We start from the raw sequence: 19,720 nt of genomic DNA, 5'->3' as shown, positions 1-19,720 counted from the left end.
GTAGCCAAATAGAAGCTGCAACCAACTACTCTGAGAAATGGCTGGGTGGATAGGCTGGGTGGATAGGCCAGGTGGCTGGCACTTCCCAGATCCATGCCTTCAGCCAGCCAGCCAAAGCCCCCTCCCCACACCCCCATCCTGTGCCTAGTGACCCTACCCTAATGCCGCACAACCCAGCTGGGCTCACACTATCTGCGCTGGGCATTTTACTGCATCCAAGACCCTTGCTCCTACCCACAGCTGTAGCTCCAGAGACAAGGGTCCTGATCTACCCCCACTCTGAGTCTGCTTGGATGGAGCCTCTCCCAACCCCCATTTTTCATCAGTTTCCCTTGATGGCTTAGGGGGCTCATGTGAAGGGAAGTCAGCACTGAGATGCAGCCTCTGTTTCTGGAGCCTCTTGTAAAGCTCAGAAGATCCTGGAAACGGCCCAGACCAACTTGGATAAAAGAACCCCCAAACCATCCCCAAAATTTGTGCCTGGGAGAAATAGGTCCCTCTCAGCTCTACAGTTCACAGCCCTGACAACTACAACCCCTGGAACAAAAGTAAAGAACCAACGTCAAGATGAAAGCAGCCAACATGCGGCTTCCAAGGTCAGTTCTACTCAGGGCCATTCCAGCCTGCAAGAAAGGGAGAAAGGGCATTGAAGAACCTTGTGGGAGATATTGTGTGCCAGGTCTAGAAGTGGCTAACATCACTTCTATTCAGTGGAAAACTAGCAAACTAGTAACAACCATTAAAAAAGGTAAAGTAAAAAAACAGGGCTCAGGATCACCTTTAGAAATCTGAAATGGCATGATGTTAACTGACCTAGGGTACACCATGAGCAAAATTTTGTAACCAAAACATGTTATGTTAGAAGAATGCAATGGAAAGAGCAAGGGTTTTAGAGTTACACAGACTTATATTTGATTCCTTCTATTATAAGTAACCAGCTATACTACTTTAGACAAGTTACTCAGTTGCTTCAAGCATTAAGTATATATGTAAGTATGTATGCATACATGTATATGTGTGTATATACACACATATATGCACGAACATACACACATTTACATGTGTGCATATGTATGTACATATACTATGCCTGGAAGACAGAAAATGCTCAATAAATGTTACTTTCCTTCTGTTTTTCATTTGTTCTGCTATGTGTGTAATAAGTAAACTTACTTGGGTTTTCTAGTCACCTAAGTTCTTAAGGATTTTGTTTGGTATATAGAGCATATTTTATGTCTTTTATTATTCATGTTCACCTATCAATCAATTTAAAAGTATTTACAATTGTACTGAACCAAATAATTTGGCTTCTTAATATGAAGATACCATTCCAAATCCAAAATAGCGACATGAGAAGCTCCTGAACTCCCCATCTCCCATGGATGCATCAAATGTACAGCTATACATGGAGTATTTCCCTCTGAAAGAAATCCAGAAACTAGCTGAACAATGCCTATACATTGGGTTAACGAGAAAGTACCAACATCAAAACTGGTAGGAAAGACTGAGACACACTCTTGCCATAAATCCCACCTCTGGCACAGTGCCATACAAATGGGAGAGAACTCTCAAACTCCAGCTTCTCCCTGAGCAGTAAAGGGTTTGGATGCTGCATCTAGCACCCCAACTTGTAAGACTCCCACTTGAAGGATGGGCCCCCAAAACAACTACTATGAAAGCCAATGGGACTTGCATCCATGAGACCCACAAGACTACAGAAAACAAAGAAACAGTTTTTAACAGGCTCTGGAGAACTCAGAGTATCTGTTGCCCCAGGGATCAGTGCAGAGGAAGAAGGCAAAAAACACCTACCTCCCAGTCTTCCCTTGAAAAAGGTCTATTTGCATATATTAAAAGCTGCTGCCGGAAGGTCAGGCTTCTAATTTAGCACACATCTAAGGGCTGGCTGACATCCTCCATGGGGACTGGGGAAGAGAGTGGATGCCTCATCCAACTTCTCCATCTAGCCTACTCCAAATTGCTAGGATCTCCCTGGAAGGAGCTTATACACACGTCTGCACCTCAGCATTATTAGCTGTCATCTGAGGTATAAGTCCCTGAATCACCTGGCTCTGCAAGTCAACAGGGCTTGCATTCTTGAGTCCCACAGGACTGTAGCAAAAAAAGCAGATTGTAATGGGTACAGGAGCACAACCCTATGGCTATACACTTGGGCCAAGCTCAGGGAAAGCAGGCAAAAACTCCCATCTCCCAGTTTCTCCCTAGAAAGGGCTTCACTAGTTAGTTTCCCAGATGTTTCCTGAAAAGCCAGCTTCCAATCAACATGCATCTAAGTGCTGACTGTGATCCTTTGCTTTGGGACACTGACAAGTCTTGGCACACTCTCAACTACAGGGAGGCACCAAAAACAAAGAAGGCAACTTGGACAATCAAAAAGGTTTTAGAGACAATCAAGAGCTTGGGCCAGGCTGATTGGCAAGGTTCATCTCATACATGAGACCATTCTGCCAAGACAGGGAGAGATGGCTGTTTCAGCTAAGGACTAGAAACCAACACAGAAAGTCTAGGAAAATAAGGAAACAGACAAATATGTTCCCAAAAAGAACAAGTTAAAACTCCAGAAACAGACCTTAATGAAACAAAGGTAAGTGATTTCCATGATCTAGAGTTCAAAATAACACTTATAAAAGGATGCTCACCAAGGTCAGAAGAACAATGCATGAACAATAAAAAGAATTAAAACACAGAGACAGGGACTTCCTTGGTGGTACAGTGGTTAAGAATCTGCCTGCCAATGCAGGGGACACAGGTTCGATCCCCGGTCCGTGCAGATCCCACATACCACGGAGCAACTAAGCCCATGCACCACAACTACTGAGCCTGCGCTCTAGAGACTGCAAGCCACTACTACTGAGCACGTGTGCCACAACTATTGAAGCCTGAGCGCCTAGAGCCCATGCTCCACAACAAGAGAAGCCATCACAGAGACAAGCCCGCGCACCACAACGAAGAGTAGCTCCCACTCACCGCAACTAGAGAAAGCCCACATGCAGCAACAAAGACCCAATGCAGCCAAAAATAATAAATGAATAAATAAATAAATAACTTTATTAAAAAACAAACAAAAAACCCCCACAGAGATAGAAATGTACCAAACAGAAATCACAGAACTAAAGAATGCAATAAATGAACTGAATAATTCAATAGAAGGGTTCAACAGCAGACTAGATCACATAGAAGAAAGAATAAGTGAACTCAAAGACAAACAGTGGAACTCATACAGAGGAGCCAGAATAGAGAATGAAAGAGAATAAAGATATCTTAAGGGACATATGGAATACCATCAAGTGAACCAAAATACACATTAAAGGGGTCGTAGAAGTAGAAAGAACAAGAAAAAGGGGGCAGAGTGCGAGAGGGTTGGACTGGAAATTGGGGATTAGCAGATGCAAACTGGTATATATAGAATGGATAAACCACAAGGCCCTACTATATAGCACAGGGAACTATATTCAATATCCTGTGATAAACCATAATGGAAAAGAATTTGAAAAAGAATGTATATATATATGTATAAATGAGTCACTTTGCTATACAGTAGTAATTAACATAACATTGTAATTCAACTATACTTCAATAAAAAAATGAATTAAAAATAAAAATTACAAAAAAAGAAAAAGGGGGCAGAAAACTTATTCAATGAAATACTGATGAAAACGTCCCTAATCTGGGGAAAGAAACAGATATCCAGATCCAGAAAGCCTATAGAGTTCTAAACAAGATGAATCCAAAAAAAAACACACACTGTCAAAGTTAAAGGCAAGGAGAGAATCATAAAAGCAAGAGAAAAGCAACTTGTTATATTCAAAGGAACCTCCCATAATACTATCAGCAAATTTTTTCAGCAGAAACTTTGCAGCCAGAAGGGAAGGGGATGATATATTCAAAGTGCTGAAAGAAGAAAACTGACAACCACGAAAACTCTACCTGGCAAAGTTGTGATTCAGCATTGAAAAAGAAATAAAGACTTTTCCAAATAAGCAAAAGCTGAGGGAGCTGCATCAGCACTAGACCAATCTTACAAGAAATGTTAAAGAGCTAATTAATTCCTCAAGCAGAAACAAAAATGAATAATTATTAACAGGAAAACATGTCAAGATATAAAACTCACTGGTAAAGGTAAATATATTCAGAATGCTCTAATTTTTAATAGTAGTGGGTAAATCACTTCTAACTCTAATATGAAAGGTAAAAGGAAAAGGTATTAAAATAATTACAATAATTTTAAAATGGACATACAATATAAAAAATATAAATTGTGATATGAAAAACATAAAATATGGGGGGGAGTATATAGAGTTTTTGTATATGTTGGAAGTTATCAGCTTAAAATACACTGTTACAAATATAAGGTGTTTTATGTAAACCCCATGGTACACACAAAGCAAAAGCCTATACTGGAAACACAAAAGACGAAAAGAAATCTAAGGATATCATTGCAAAAAATCATCAAATCACCAAGGAAGAGAATAACAGAGGAATAAAAGGACAGAGGAATTATAAAACACCAAGAAAACAAATAACAAAATAGCAATCATAAGTGCATATTCATCAACAATTACCTTAAATGTAAATGGACTAAACTCTAAAATCAAAGACACAGAGTGGCTAAATGAATAAAAAAAACATCCAACTATATGCTGCCTACAAGAGACTCACATCAGCTTTAAGGACACACCCAGACTGGAGGGAAATAATGGAAAAAGATATTCCATGAAAACACAGCCAACAGAAATCAGGGGTAGCTAAATTTGTATCAGGAAATTTGTATCAGGAAAAATAAACTTTAAGCCAAAGACAAGAGACAAAAAACAGAACAATATAACTATATAAGATCAATTCATAAGGAGGATAAAACATTTGTAAACAGTTTTATACCCAACATGAGAGATCCTAAATTTATAAAGCAAATATTAATAGAACTAAAGGGAGAAAAAGACAGCAATATAATAATAGAAGGGAACTTTGATACCCCATTTTGAACAACTGATCATCTGAATATAAAATAAATGAGGAAACCTTGGACTTGAACTACATATTAGACCAGATGAACTCAAAGACATTTACAGAAAATTCCATTCAAAAGCACCAGAACACACATTATTCTCAAGTGCACATGGGACCCTCTCCAGCAGGGATCACATGTTAGGTCACAAAACAAGGCTTTATAAATTTAAGACTGAAATCATATCAAGTATCTTTTTTGACCATAATGGTATGCAGCTAAAGTTCAACTACAAAAAGAAGAAAACTAGAAAATTCAAAAATATGTGCAGATTAAACAACACATTCCTGAAAAACCAATGGGTCAAGGAAGAAATGAAAACAGAAATCAGAAAGTATCTTAAGAGGAATGAAAGTGGAAACACAAAATATCAAAACATGGGATGCAGCAAAAGCAATTCTAAAAGGAAATTCATAGCAATAAATGGCTACATTAAGAAAGAAGATTTTGGATTGGAAGAATCAATATTGTCAAAATGCCTATACTACCCAAGGCAATGTACAGATTCAATGCAATCCCTATCAAATTACCAATGGCATTTTTCACAGAACTAGTACAAAAAATTTTTACATTTATATGGAGATACAAAAGACCTGTGTCTGTGTGGAGACACAAAAGACAGAGCTGGAGGAATCAGGCTCCCTGACTTCAGGCTATACTACAAAGCTACAGTACTCAAAACAGTGTGGTACTGGCACAAAAACAGAAATTAGATCAATGGAACAGGATAGAAAACCCAGAAATAAACCCACGCACCTATGGTCAATTAATCTATGACAAAGGAGGCAAGAATATACAATGGAGAAAAAACAGTCTCTTCAATAAGTGGTGCTGGGAAAACTGGACAGCTACATGTATAAGAATGACATTAAAACATTCTCTAACACCACACACGAAAATAAACTTAAAATGGATTAAAGAGCTAAATGTAACACTGGACACTATAAAACTCTTAGAGGAAAACATAGGCAGAACACTCTTTGACATAAATTGCAGCAATATCTTTTTGGATCCACCCCCTAGAGTAATAAAAACAAAAATAAACAAATGGGACCTAGTTAAACTTAAAAGCTTCTGCACAACAAATGAAACCATAAACAAAACAAAAAGAAAACCCACAGAATGGAAGAAAATATTTGCAAACAAAGTGACCAATCGGAGATTAATCTCCAAAATATACAAAGAGTTCATTCAGCTCTGTCAAGAAAACAAACAGGGAATTCCCTGGTGGTCCAGTGGTCATGACTCCACACTTTCACTGCCAAGGGCACAGGTTCAATCCCTGATCGGGGAACTAAGATCCTGCAAGCCGCATGGCACGGGGAAAAAAAAAATCGAAAAATGGGTGGGAGATCTAAATAGACATTTCTCCAAAGAAGACATACAGATGGCCAAAAAGCACATGAAAAGATGCTCAACGTCACTAATTATCAGAGAACCGCAAATCAAAACTACAATGAGGACCTCATACCAGTCAGAATGGCCATCATCAAAAAGTCCACAAACAATAAGTGCTGGAGAGGGTGTGGAGAAAAGTGAACCCTACTACGCTGTTGGTGGGAATATAAATTAGTACAGCCACTATGGAGAACAGTATGGAAGTTCCTTAAAAAACTAAAAATAGAGCTACCATATGATCCAGTAATCCCACTCCTGGGCATATATCTGGAGAAACCCATGGTTTGAAAGAATACATGCACCCCAATGTTCACTGCAGCACTGTTAACAATAGCCAAGACATGAAAACAACCTAAATGTCCGTCGACAGATGAATGGATAAAGAAGATGTGGCACATATACACAAGGGAATATTACTCAGCCATGAAAAAGAATGAAATAACGCCACTGGCAGCAACATGGATGGACATGGAGATTATCATACTAAGTGAAGTAAGTCAGACAGAGAAAGACAAATATCATTGATATCGCTTATATGTGGAATCTAAAAAAAATGACACAAATGAACTTATTTACAAAACAGACTCATAGACTTAGAGAACAAACTTACGGTTACCAGCAGGGAAGGGTTGGGGGGAGGGAGACACTGGGAGTTTGGAATTGACATGTACACACTGCTATATTTAAAACAGATAACCAACAGGGACCTACTGTATAGCACAGGGAACTCTTCTCAATATTCTGTACTAACCTAAATGGGAAAAGAATTTGAAAAAGCGTAGATACTTGTATATGTATAACTGAATCACTTCGCTGTACACCTAAAAGTAACACAACATTGTTAATCAACTATACTCCAATATAAAATAAATTTTTTTTAAAAAAGATAAGAGATAACAAGTGTTGGTGAGGGTATGGAGAAAAGGGAACACTTTTGCACTGTTGGTGGGAACATAAATTGATTCAGTCACTATGGAAAACAGTACAGAGGTTCCTCAAGAAATTAAAAATAGAACTACCAGGCTTCCCTGGTGGCGCAGTGGTTGAGAATCCACCTGCCAATGCAGGAGACATGGGTTCGAGCCCTGGTCCAAGAAGATTCCACATTCTGCAGAGCAACTAAGCCCATGTGCCACAACTACTGAGCCTGTGCTCTAGAGCCCGTGAGCCACAACTACTGAAGCCCGCACACCTAGAGCCCGTGCTCTGCAACAAGAGAAGCCACCGCAATGAGAAGCCCACGCACCGCAATGAAGACCCAACACAGCCAAAAATAAATAAAATAAATAAATTTATAAATTAAAAAAAAAATAGAACCATATGACCCAATAATCCAGCTTCTGGGTATATATCCAAAGGAAATGAAATCAGCATCTCAAAGAGATATCTGTACTCCATGTTAATTGCAGCACTGTTCACAATTGCCAAGGTACGGTAACAACCTATGTGTCCATCATGCAATCTCAAGGGACTCCAAAGACCCAAAATAATTTTGAAAAAGAAGAACAAATTTGGAGGACTCCAACTTCCTGATTTCAAAACTTATTACAGTCATAAGAAAAATGTGGTACTGGCACAAAGACAATCATATAGAGCAGACAAACAGAAAAGAAAGCCCAGAAATAAACCCTCAGACACATCATCAAATGATTTTGACAAGGGTGCCACAACCGTTCAATGGAGAAAGGACAGCCTTTTCAACAAATGATGTTGGGAAAATTGGATATCCACATGCAAAAAAATGAAGTTGGGGGCTTCCCTAGTTGTCCAGTGGTTAAGACTCAGCGCTTCCACTGCAGGCGTGTGGGTTCAATCCCTGGTCAGGGAAATTCCACGTGCCACAAGGTGTGGCCCAAAAAAAATTTTTTTTCTTAATTAAACAAAATTCTTAAAAACGGGATATGGCTTCCCTGGTGGCGCAGTGGTTAACAATCTGCCTGCCAATGCAAGGGACATAGGTTCGAGCCCTGGTCTGCTAAGATCTCACATACCGTGGAGCAACTAAGCCCATGTGCCACAACCCGTGAGCCTATGCTCTAGAGCCCACGAGCCACGACTACTCAGCCCACGTGCCACGACTACTGAAGCCTGCACGCCTAGAGCCCATGCTCTGCAACAAGAGAAGTCACCCCAGTGAGAAGCCCGCGCACCGCAACGAAGAGTAGCCCCCACTTGCCACAACTAGAGAAAGTCTGCGCACAGCAATGAAGATCCAACGCAGCCAAAAATAAATAAATAAAAAATTTAAAAAAAAAAACGGGATAGAAAAAGTACGTTTTTAAATAGGTTCTCGGGGAGACAAAATGACACATGGAATGGTTACCCATTCACTGAGACTTTAGTGAAAGAAATAAAAACTATTTCAGATATAGATTAGAAAGGTTTTATTACTACTAATTAAGTAAATTACACTGATAGCTTTCATTTTTTCTGTGAAGCATAAGATATAGTCATCTGCTAAGCAGAAAGCGGGAGCAGAAAATGGAAGATTCAAAAATAAACATTTACTTGGGTCATTTTTGCCCAACACTGTAAAATGTAAAGTTTGACTATAAGTGAAGCTGATTGTGCAAGATAAATTTGAACTTTCCTCAAATTCATTCAGGGCAAAAGATTAAATAAATGTATCATTTTGGAAAAAATGGCATGATAGATAATTAAGTTGTGATACATAACTTTTGTTCAAATTCAGTTTAATCAGAAGTGGATTTGGGAAATGAGAAGACATATTTAACAGCTTCATCCAAATAAACAGAAGATCCAAATTTTTCTTGCTTGCAGTTATACAGCCCCCCCAACACACACAAAGTAACTCAAATTATCTTGTTGCACTGATTAGCTATATTTTAGCAAGTAAAGGTAATTCCCTGAATTTCAATGCTAACATGCAAAATGTCTAAGAAATTCAACCTTTTGACTTTTCATCACTGGTCTGCTGAATTCAAATGCCCAATATCATAGGCATTATTACAGAGGAGCTAAACTTTTCTCAGGTAAAACTGTATAACAGCATATTGTGTTAAAGATATAAAATGCTGGAATTACGTTGAGTTGATGCTGTCCTCAAAATTAGTTGATTTTTTGGAAATATTTGTATATTTCCAAAGAGATTTTATTCTGCCTTTACAATTTGGCATCATGACAAATCAGTATATCACAGACTCAACTTCACATATATGAAAACATTCAGAATCAGAAAGATCTAAAAAGCAATAATCACCTTAGGTGGTTGAATTGAAAGAACAAAGAAAATACATGTTAATCCTGATTACCAATCCTAGGTCCTTTTCACTATCCCAATTAACTTCACATTCAAAGAGTACCTTTGCCTTAGAACATGATGGAAAATAGCAAAGAGGTGAATAACTTCAAAGTGAATATAAGCCATCTGAAATATATGATAAAAGACTCAACAGCATTATTCTAAAATAGAATTAACTATAGTTCTAATAATTTATAAGACTGTGTTCCATACTTTTCTGTCTCTGAATCCAGAACGTTTCTTCTTTTTCTCTTCTGGATAAGGCTCAAGACAAATACCTGAAGCCTTTTTTTCGTGGTTACAATCTTCCCCTTCATCTTTACTCTTCCCTTTATCACCAAGTTCACTCTTTAGGTTGTTTACAGATGGTGGGGATTGTGCAAGGGCCCTGGATATTAAAAAAAAAAAAAAAATCTATCAATCAAGAAGGTCCATCATATTAAACAAATAAAGATTTTCAGATAAAGCTAAGCAGGAGCAACAGCAATGAAATTCGTGAAAAGTTTGACATGAACAGGTTCCTCAAAAAATTAAAAGTAGAACTAACATATGATCCAGCAATCCCACTTCCGGTTATATATCCAAAAGAACTGAAAGCAGGGTCATTCAGAGATTTTTGCACACTCATGTTAATAGCAGCATTATTCACAATAGCTAAAACGTGGAAGCAACCCAAATGTATACTGATAGATAAATGGATAAAGGGAATATGGTATATCTGTATAACAGAATAATATTCAGCCTTAAATATAAAGGATATGACACCAAAAGCACAGGCAACAAATCAAAAACAGGCAGGATTACATGACACTAAAAACCTTCAGCAGAGCAATAATCAACAAAATGAAAAGACCATCTACACAATGGAAGAAAATATTTGCAAACCATATATTTAATAAAGGGTTAATATTTAAAATGTATAAAAGGAACTCTTACAACACAATAGCAACAAAATAAATAACCTGATTAAAGGTGCTCAACATCAATAATCATCAGGGAAATGCAAATCAAAACCACCACGAGATATCACCTCACACCTGGTAGGATGGCTTTGCTCAAAAACAAACAAACAAATAACAAAACAAAAACCCAAAAGATAACAAGTGTAGGCAAGCATGTGGAGAAAAGGGATGCCTGGTACACTGTAGGTGGGAAAGTAAATTGATACAGCCACTATGGAAAACAGTATGGAGGATACTCAAAAAACTAGCCATAGAATATGTTAGTTTTCTAACTAGAATATGATTAAGCAATCCCACTTCTGGTTACACATCACAAGGAACTGAAGTCAGGATCTCAAAGAGATATATACACTCTCATGTTCAGTGCAGTATTATTCACAATAGCCAAGATATGGGAGAAACCTAAATTTCTATCAATCAACACAGAATTTGCAAACGAAGCGACTGACACGGGATTAATCTCCAAAACATAAAAACAAACAACCCGGGACTTCCTGGAGGTCCAGTGGTTAAGACTCTGTGCTTCCATCACAGGGGGCAGGCACGGGTTCGATCCCCGGTCAGGGAACTGAGATCCCACATGCCACATGGTGGGGAGAAAAAAAAAAAAAGTATCTCTTTAAAAAAAAAAAAAAACAGCTCAAGCAAAAAATGGGCAGAAGATCTAAAGAGACATTTCTCCAAAGAAAACATCCAGATGGGCAACAGGCACATGAAAAGATGTTCAACATCACTAATTATTAGAGAAATGCATATCAAAACTACAATGAGGTACCCAAATCTACAATGAAGTATCACCTCACACCGGTCAGAATGGCCATCATCAAAAAACCTACAAAAAATAAATACTGGAGAAGGTGTGGAGGAAAGGGAACCCTCCTACACTGTTGGTGGGAATGTAAATTGGTACAGTCACTATGGAGAACAGTATGGAGATTCCTTAAAAAACTAAAAATAGAGCTACCATATGATCCAGCAATCCCACTCCTGGGCATATATCTGGAGAAAACCATAATTCGAAAGGATACATGCACCCCAAAGTTCACTGCAGCACTGTTTACAATAGCCAAGACACGGAAGCAACCTAAATGTCCATCGACAGAGGCATGGATAAAGAAGATGTGGTGCATATATACAATGAAATATTACTCCGCCATGAAAAAGAATGAAATAATGCCATTTGCAGCAACAAGGATGGACCTACAGATTGTCATACTGAGTGAAGTAAGTCAGACAAAGACAAATATCATATGATATCGCTTATATGTGGAATCTGAAAAAAAGGGTACAAATGAACCTATTTACAAAACAGAAATTGAGTCACAGATGTAGAAAACAAACTTATGGTTACCAAGGGGGAAAGTGGGGAAAGGCATAAATTGGGAGACTGGGACTGACATATACACACTACTACATATAAAATAGATAACTAATAAGAACCTACTGTATAAAACTGAAGTATAGTTGATGTACAGTAAGTTACAGGTATACAATACAGTGATTCACAATTTTTAAAGATTATACTGCAGGATGGTGAATTTTATGTTATACATATTTTTTACCACAACAACAACAAAAAATGCACTGAAAGAAGAAATGTGAGACCAAAAGAATCACAAACAGGTATTTAGATAAAAACTTGCACTTGAAAGAAAATTCTACATGAAGACAAATCATCTGATGGGCTTCCCATGTTCATTCTATTATGAACAGCAAGAAAAAAACTGAATGTTCAGTAAAGGCTCCTTGGGCTAACTAGAGATTGAAACTGATAATCTATTCTATAAAGATTTTCCCTACTTACTCAGCCAAGGTAATGACTCTATTCCTTCAAATTCCTACACTATTTAGTGACTGAACCTTAACATGTAATTTAGGCTGGTTTTACAAGACCTTCACTGTGCTTACCACCCTCTGGTTTAATGAAAAGGACTAAAGGCATTACTAAGACTCTATTGGCAAAATTTGTAGAGGCCCTCCAAATACCTTGACCAAAGCATTGTCACTGGTCCTCCTAAATCTCAGATCCACCCCTTTTGGAACTCATAAACTCTCACCCTTTGAAACAGTCATAGGATGCCCAATGCACTTGTCTCCTTCTTCTGACCCACAACTGATAAAAGAAGAGATACTCCAATATTCCAAAGACCTAATTGCTTCTATTAAAAATAATCATGCTTTGGTAAAGCAATCTTTTCACAGTGCACTGTTCGGAGATGAAGACCTTAAGCATCACACCTTGCACCTGGAGATTCTGTCTATTGGAAAAGACACCTCCAGAAGAACTCTCTTCAAGCTTGCTGGAGAGGCCTCTATCAGGTACTGCTAACCAACCTTTGTGCTGCCAAACTCCAAGGAAGAGACTATTAGATTCACGTCAGAAACCTAAAGAAAGCGCCAAACCCTGACTGGACCTGCACATCATCTGGTGACCTGAAACCAAAGATTTCCTGAAACTGAAGGAGACAACTTCTGATGAGACAGCTATCCCAAGATATCTGAACAAGGCCTGTTGGAAATGTGTTGCCGAAACCTTTAATGATGACAATGTTTCAGATGATTTCCAATGTCTATGATCTTGGTAACAGTGAACTTCAGATAAAACGTGCATGAGAGTTCTCCCTCTTACACCTCCTTGTTACTCAAATGTGACCTCAACAGTTTTCCCATCTATGCACTTCCTCTCCAACATGAGACATTAGACCCAGGAAAGTTCCTCCCTGGCACTGAAATATGAAAACTCACTGATAGTAGAAAACCTGATTCTTGATCAGCAATGCTTTCAGAGAAAGATCTTGGTCAAAAGGGGGAAATGTAAAAAATTAATAAACAGAAGCCTCAATTACAGTCAGCGGGAGCTCTCACACTCTGTGATGATAGCAGAGCCCAACAGGAAGAAGACACCTCTTCTTTCCTGACAAGGACTCAGCCAATAAAAAGCCATGGACTCTTTGCTTATTATGCCCCTCCCAACTTCTTTTTCACCCTATAAAAGACAGACAGACCTTGAAGCAGAATATTTCCTATTTGTTGCTTTGACATGATAGCCTAATTCCCTGAAACATCTTATTTCATAGACAAATATTATCAATGCCAAATGATTTAGCAAAGAAATTTCGATACAAAGTCAAGCCAGAAATCAATCCCTTTTAGATAACGGAGACAACTGGAAGAATAAAAGTACATGCAGGAACAGGATGCTCAGATAACACTCACCTCTTCCACAAGAGACCAGTACTTGCAGTTACTGCAGATGCTCCAAGAAAAGCCACCATCATCAGCCGTCGCCTGATCTGGGTGGGCTGTGATGCTCCATGGTACCATCGAGAGCCCACTGCCAGCTCTGCCAATGCAGAAAGAGAGTTAAGACGAAACATCCTGTGAACAAAAAGTAGAAATGTTACTCCTAGCTGGTGGCAGTGACAGTGATGATGATGATAATAACAGTATTAACATCACCAACAAATACTAAGTACTTAATGGCAGACAGTATTCTAAACACTTGGCAATACTATGCATTATCCCATTTAATCCTCAGAACAACCTGATGAGAAATGTACTACTACTTATAAACCTTACATATCAGTCAAGGTATAATTAGAAGAAACCACATGGTAATTTGAACAGGGAAAATTTAATATAAAGCATTATTAATTACAACAGGCAATTAAGTACTAAGGGGTAAAGAGACATTAGATACAGGGAGCAGTCACTACTTAAAGGGCTGTTGCAGAGCAACAAAAAAGGAATAAATCTGTAAACAGGCCACTCCCAACAGGATTGAGATCTGGAAACTCTGGTGAGGATACAGCCATGGATGTCAGAGAAATTTACTAAAGTGCTACACCAAAAGAACTCACTGTAAAGCCATCTACAGGTGACTGAAGGAGAAACAGACATTTCTTCTTGATTACATGACTTTTTGTAGTGGCAGTTCATTCAAATCACACAAAGTATCCATACTTCTCCCCTTTGATTTTCTCAAAGCATAGTTTATTTCTTCCTGATTTAAATTACCTTGCACTTTGTATGTATATTCACATAGTCACGTATTTGTTCATACATAACTTTGCCTCCCCCCAACCCCCAACATACACAATTGGTTCTGAGGCCAAAATTATTCTTTTCCTCTTTGAAAACACAGAGTCTAACACATAGCCTGTTACATCACAGCTGCTTAAAATATTTAACTATTTTACTTTAACATGAAAAATGTCAAGTTGCAAATTATACAGGTACTGGCTCTGAACATTTAAGTACATTTCTCAACCCCAATACACTAAGAAAACTATGTCTTTCATTATTTGGGTTCAGGTCAAGTTAGACTATTTAGCTGTCTCCTAACATCACCGAGGTGGTTACTGATTCTTCTCTGGGACCTATACCTATAATCTCTTAAGTAAATCTTTCTCTTAGCCTCCTTCATTCAACCTAGGTCCAATGCCAAAGTTGGAGCTAAATCTTGCCCTTAAAGATAAAGTGGGAAATAATTAATTTTTTCTCCTATATGCTATGACCTAAGCTTCAGCACCACAATTCTTACATCCCTTCCAATCCTAGAAATCACCTCATTTTATTGCACATACTCTAGCAAATTCCAGCACCAAGGAGATTGTCTTTTATGTTTTCTTACATCCGTCAACTTCTGATTCATTTTTAAATTAACATTTTCCAAACCCACAAGTGCATTCATACATAGCATTGCTTTTGTCTGTAACAAAGACAAGCACAACTAAAACATTCATATCTGGAGAAAACATTATTCAACATTGACAACAGAAAGAAAAGAGCATTTGAAAGTTCTCAATGTGAAAGACAAATAACATAACCAGTTCAAAAGCTGGACTAGGCAAGGGGTATAAGGCTGGAAGATAAGTTTACAACATCTGATCAGATATGGAGAATATATAAATGACCAAATAGGAAAGCCATGATCACTTGAGAAGATCCTTTGAATGCTGGACTGAGAATTTTGATCACATATACAACAAACAGGGAGCCACTGAAGTCCTTAAAAGGAAAATAACATGATGCAAACATTTTTAAAAGAATTCCAATCTATCTAATAGCAGTGAATAGAATAAACTACAAAGAACCATAGGCAGAGAGCTAACAGGGAAGTAATGAGTACAGTCAGAGGCAGCTAATAACCAAAAGTATTGTGATGAGCACCTAGATCAGGATGGTTAAGTATAGAAACCAAAAATAAAATAAAATTTTCCAAAGAGAAACAAAACTATCAGATATCAGTGTTTGACATACATCAATATCTAACTGCATTGGAATTCCCTGGTGGTCCAGTGGTTAGGACTCTGCACTCTCACTGCTGAGCGCCCGGGTTCAATCCCTGGTTGGGGAACTGAGATCCTGCAAGTCGTGTGGTGTGGCAAAAAAAAAATCTAACTGCATAGGAGATGAGGAAGACAAAAAGGGAAAAGAAATTAAAATAATGACAACACTAAGGAATATGGTAGAAAGTGAAATGGAATAGGAATCCAATGACCCAAGATCTAGACTCAATTCTACTACTAAACGGTTATGCACAAAGGAAGTTCATCTCTCCTCCTCAGAGAAGAGTATACCCATTGATGAGAAAACTGCCTACAGGAGCTTTAGGGTTTCTTTTATTTCTTTAATGTTCTCATACCTCTGGTGAAAAAAGGTATGGCAAAATTTAATCTATTTCAATTCGGGGGGAGGGACTAAGACCATATGATATATTCAAGATTTATTAGCTTTGGGAATCCATATCCGTATGCTATGGCTCCAGAGAATTTTAAACTTTGGAGGTTCTGAGTTATACTAACATTCCACTTACATCTGATGTTGTAATTCAAATGTTACTGTCTACATCTCATTTCACCACTGGTTTTAATCTCATTCCCCAAAGTACACATCAATACATATCTAGTCATCTTCTCTAGTGTAATTTCCAATAGATGTCAAATAAACTGAGGAAAAAAATTATCCCACTGAGAACAGGCTCTATTATAATTTAATTCTCAGCTTTGTACTGAAGAAATAGTGTAACTAGTCGAATGTGTTAATTTTTGATGAGAGACCGTTTAAACAGATTTAAGGAGATCAGCTTTCCAACTGAGTCTGGAAAACTGAATAGGCCAACTGGCAGCAGTTATGCAGTAATGAAGATTAACATGCACATTTATGACATGGATTAAATTAAATCAAAACCAGTGCATTTTTCTCTTTCCTAACAGTCCCCATCCTTCTCCCAAAAAAAGGCATGCCTCTAAAAAATAGCTTTTAATTGCAACTGAAAAAAGATGAAGAGGTATTTCTAATCAAGAAATGTCAAGAGAAGCAAGTAAAAGATAACCTTGTTACCAAAGAAAAGCATTATCTACCCAACAAGAAACAGAACAAGTTGTTTTTTTTTAAAAAAAACAAAAAACCTGTAACACTATATCACTGCTGTGTTTCTATATCTATTATTTTTAAACTATCATGCTTAATGTATTGCTTTTGGTAACTTTCAAAGGGCCACAGAACCGGAAAATCACTTAATTCAACATCATTATTTTCCAGGTGAAGCAACTAAAATCTAGATAAGTTATGTAGTTTACTTATAGATAATTAGTACAAAAACCTACAATAGATCCCAAAATTCTTGCTTCCCAAATAAATAACATAAGGGGGGGAAACCTCTTCAAAACTGTTCCCAGAAAAATAAATATAATAGCCGCACTTCAAAAGGAGATCAAGTGTCCAATTACAGAAAGATACACAATGTTATGACAGAATACAATGTAATATAAATATTAAAAATGATAACCATTAAAAAGTATTAAAATATTATTTCACAAAATAACAGAAAGTTGGGCTAAAGATATAAAAAGACAGTTGAAAAACAGAAGTAAACATGGCTCTATAATCTATGAAAAGATACTTAATATCACACATAATAAGACAATGCAAATTAAAACTATATTGACAAACTGTTTTTCACTCATTAAGCTGGCAAAATCCAAAAGTTTTAAAACATACTAGTTGGCAATGCTGTAGAAATGGCACTGCTGAGGAATGTGTAAATTGGTACAATCTACAGAGGGCAATTTGGTAATATCCATCAAAATCACCTATATAAACTGCATATATTGACCTAGCAATTCCACTTCTGATATAATACGCTATTGATATACTTGCACACCTTTGAAACTACACACACAAACATTATTGCAACATGGTTTGTAACAAACAGCAAAAGACTAAAAACCACCCCAGTGATCACCAAGAGAGAACTGGTTACACTACGATAAATATCAATATATACAAGGCAATATCACATAGCAATAAAAAGAAAATGAAAAAACTATGTATAGATTTGGAAAGATTTTCAAGACATACTGTTATCTTAATAAAGCAAGGTGTGGGACAACATATATAGTATGATACCTTTCGTGTAAAAAAAAGAGAAACAAGAATGTGTATTTGTATGTTCTTATTAATTAATTCTGGAAGGACACACAAAACAGTAATAGCAATAGTGCCGGTGGGGGTGGGAGGTGGGTGAGATATGAGGAGACAGGGAGATTTTTTTTAACATCTTTATTGGACTATAATTGCTTTACAATGGTGTGTTAGCTTCTGCTTTATAACAAAGTGAATCAGCTATATATATACATATATCCCCATATCTCCTCCCTCTTGAGTCTCCCTCCCACCCTCCCTATCCCGCCCCTCTAGGTGGTCACAAAGCACGGAGCTGATCTCCCTGTGCTATGCGGCTGCTTCCCACTAGCTATCTATTTTACATTTGGTAGTATATACAAGTCCATGCCACTCTCCCACTTCATCCCAGCTTACCCTTCCCTCTCCCCATGTCCTCAAGTCCATTCTCTACATCTGCATCTTTATTCCTGTCCTGCCCCTAGGTTCTTCATAACCACTTTTTTTTTTTAAGATTCCATATATATGTGTTAGCATACAGTATTTGTTTTTCTCTTTCTGACTTACTTCACTCTGTATGACAGTCTCTAGATTCATCCACGTCTCTACAAATGACCCAATTTCGTTCCTTTTTATGGCTGAGTAATATTCCATTGTATATATGTACCAAATCTTCTTTATCCATTCATCTGTCGATGGGCATTTAGGTTGCTTCCATGACCTGGCTATTGTAAATAGTGCTGCAATGAATGTTGGAGTGCATGTGTCTTTTTGAGTTATGGTTTTCTCTGGGTATATGCCCAGTAGTGGGACTGCTGGGTCATATGGTAGTTCTATTTTTAGTTTTTTAAGGAACCTCCATACTGTGCTCCATAGTGGCTGTATCAATTTACATTCCCACCAACAGTGCAAGAGGGTTCCCTTTTCTCCACACCCTCTCCAGCATTTGTTGTTTGTAGATTTTCTGATGATGCCCATTCTAACTGGTATGAGGTGATACCACATTGTAGTTTTGATTTGCATTTCTCTAATAATTAGTGATGTTGAACAGCTTTTCATGTGCTTCTTGGCCATCTGTATGTCTTCTTTGGAGAAATGTCTATTTAGGTCTTCTCCCCATTTTTGGATTGGGTTGTCTGTGTTTTTAATATTGAGCTGCATGAGCTGTTTATATATTTTGAAGATTAATCTTTTGTCCATTGATTTGTTTGCAAATATTTTCTCCCATTCTGAGGGTTGCCTTTTTGTCTTGTTTGTAGTTTCCTTTGCTTTGCAAAGGCTTTTAAGTTTCATTAGGTCCCATTTGTTTATTTTTGGTTTTATTTCCGTTACTCTAGGAGGTGGAACAAAAGAGATCTTTCTGTGATTAAGTCAGTGTTCTGCCTATGTTTTCCTCTAAGAATTTTATAGTGTCCAGTCTTACATTTAAGTCTCTAATCCATTTTGAGTTTATTTTTGTGTATGGTGTTAGAGAGTGTTCTAATTTCATTCTTTTACATGTCGCTGTCCAGTTTTCCCAGCACCACTTATTGAAAAGGCTGTCTTTTCTTCATTGTATATTCTTGCCTCCTTTAACAAAGATAAGGTGACCATATGTGTGTGGGCTTATCTCTGGGCTCTCTATCCTGTTCCATTGATCTATATTTCTGTTTCTGTGCCAGTACC

General features: G+C 37.6%; 1 protein-coding gene across 2 annotated transcripts in view; it reads right to left on the bottom strand.

Moving 5' to 3' along the window:
• Nucleotides 1-19,720, bottom strand: part of MICU1 (mitochondrial calcium uptake 1) — a 203,622-nt gene that overhangs the window by 153,321 nt on the left and 30,581 nt on the right. For both annotated transcript variants that reach the window (XM_079899947.1, XM_079899944.1), the window contains exons 2-3: nucleotides 13,865-14,026; nucleotides 9,900-10,074 (exon numbers count right to left, since the gene is read on the bottom strand). In XM_079899947.1, coding sequence (XP_079756073.1) covers nucleotides 9,900-10,074; nucleotides 13,865-14,025 — 336 coding nt within the window. In that variant the 5' untranslated portion in view covers nucleotide 14,026. The remainder of the gene's footprint in view (nucleotides 1-9,899; nucleotides 10,075-13,864; nucleotides 14,027-19,720) is intronic.

The sequence above is a fragment of the Stenella coeruleoalba genome (genome assembly GCF_951394435.1).
Source record: "Stenella coeruleoalba genome assembly, chromosome: 16".
NCBI classification, from domain to species: domain Eukaryota; kingdom Metazoa; phylum Chordata; class Mammalia; order Artiodactyla; family Delphinidae; genus Stenella; species Stenella coeruleoalba.
This window is presented reverse-complemented; position numbering and strand designations above follow the sequence as displayed.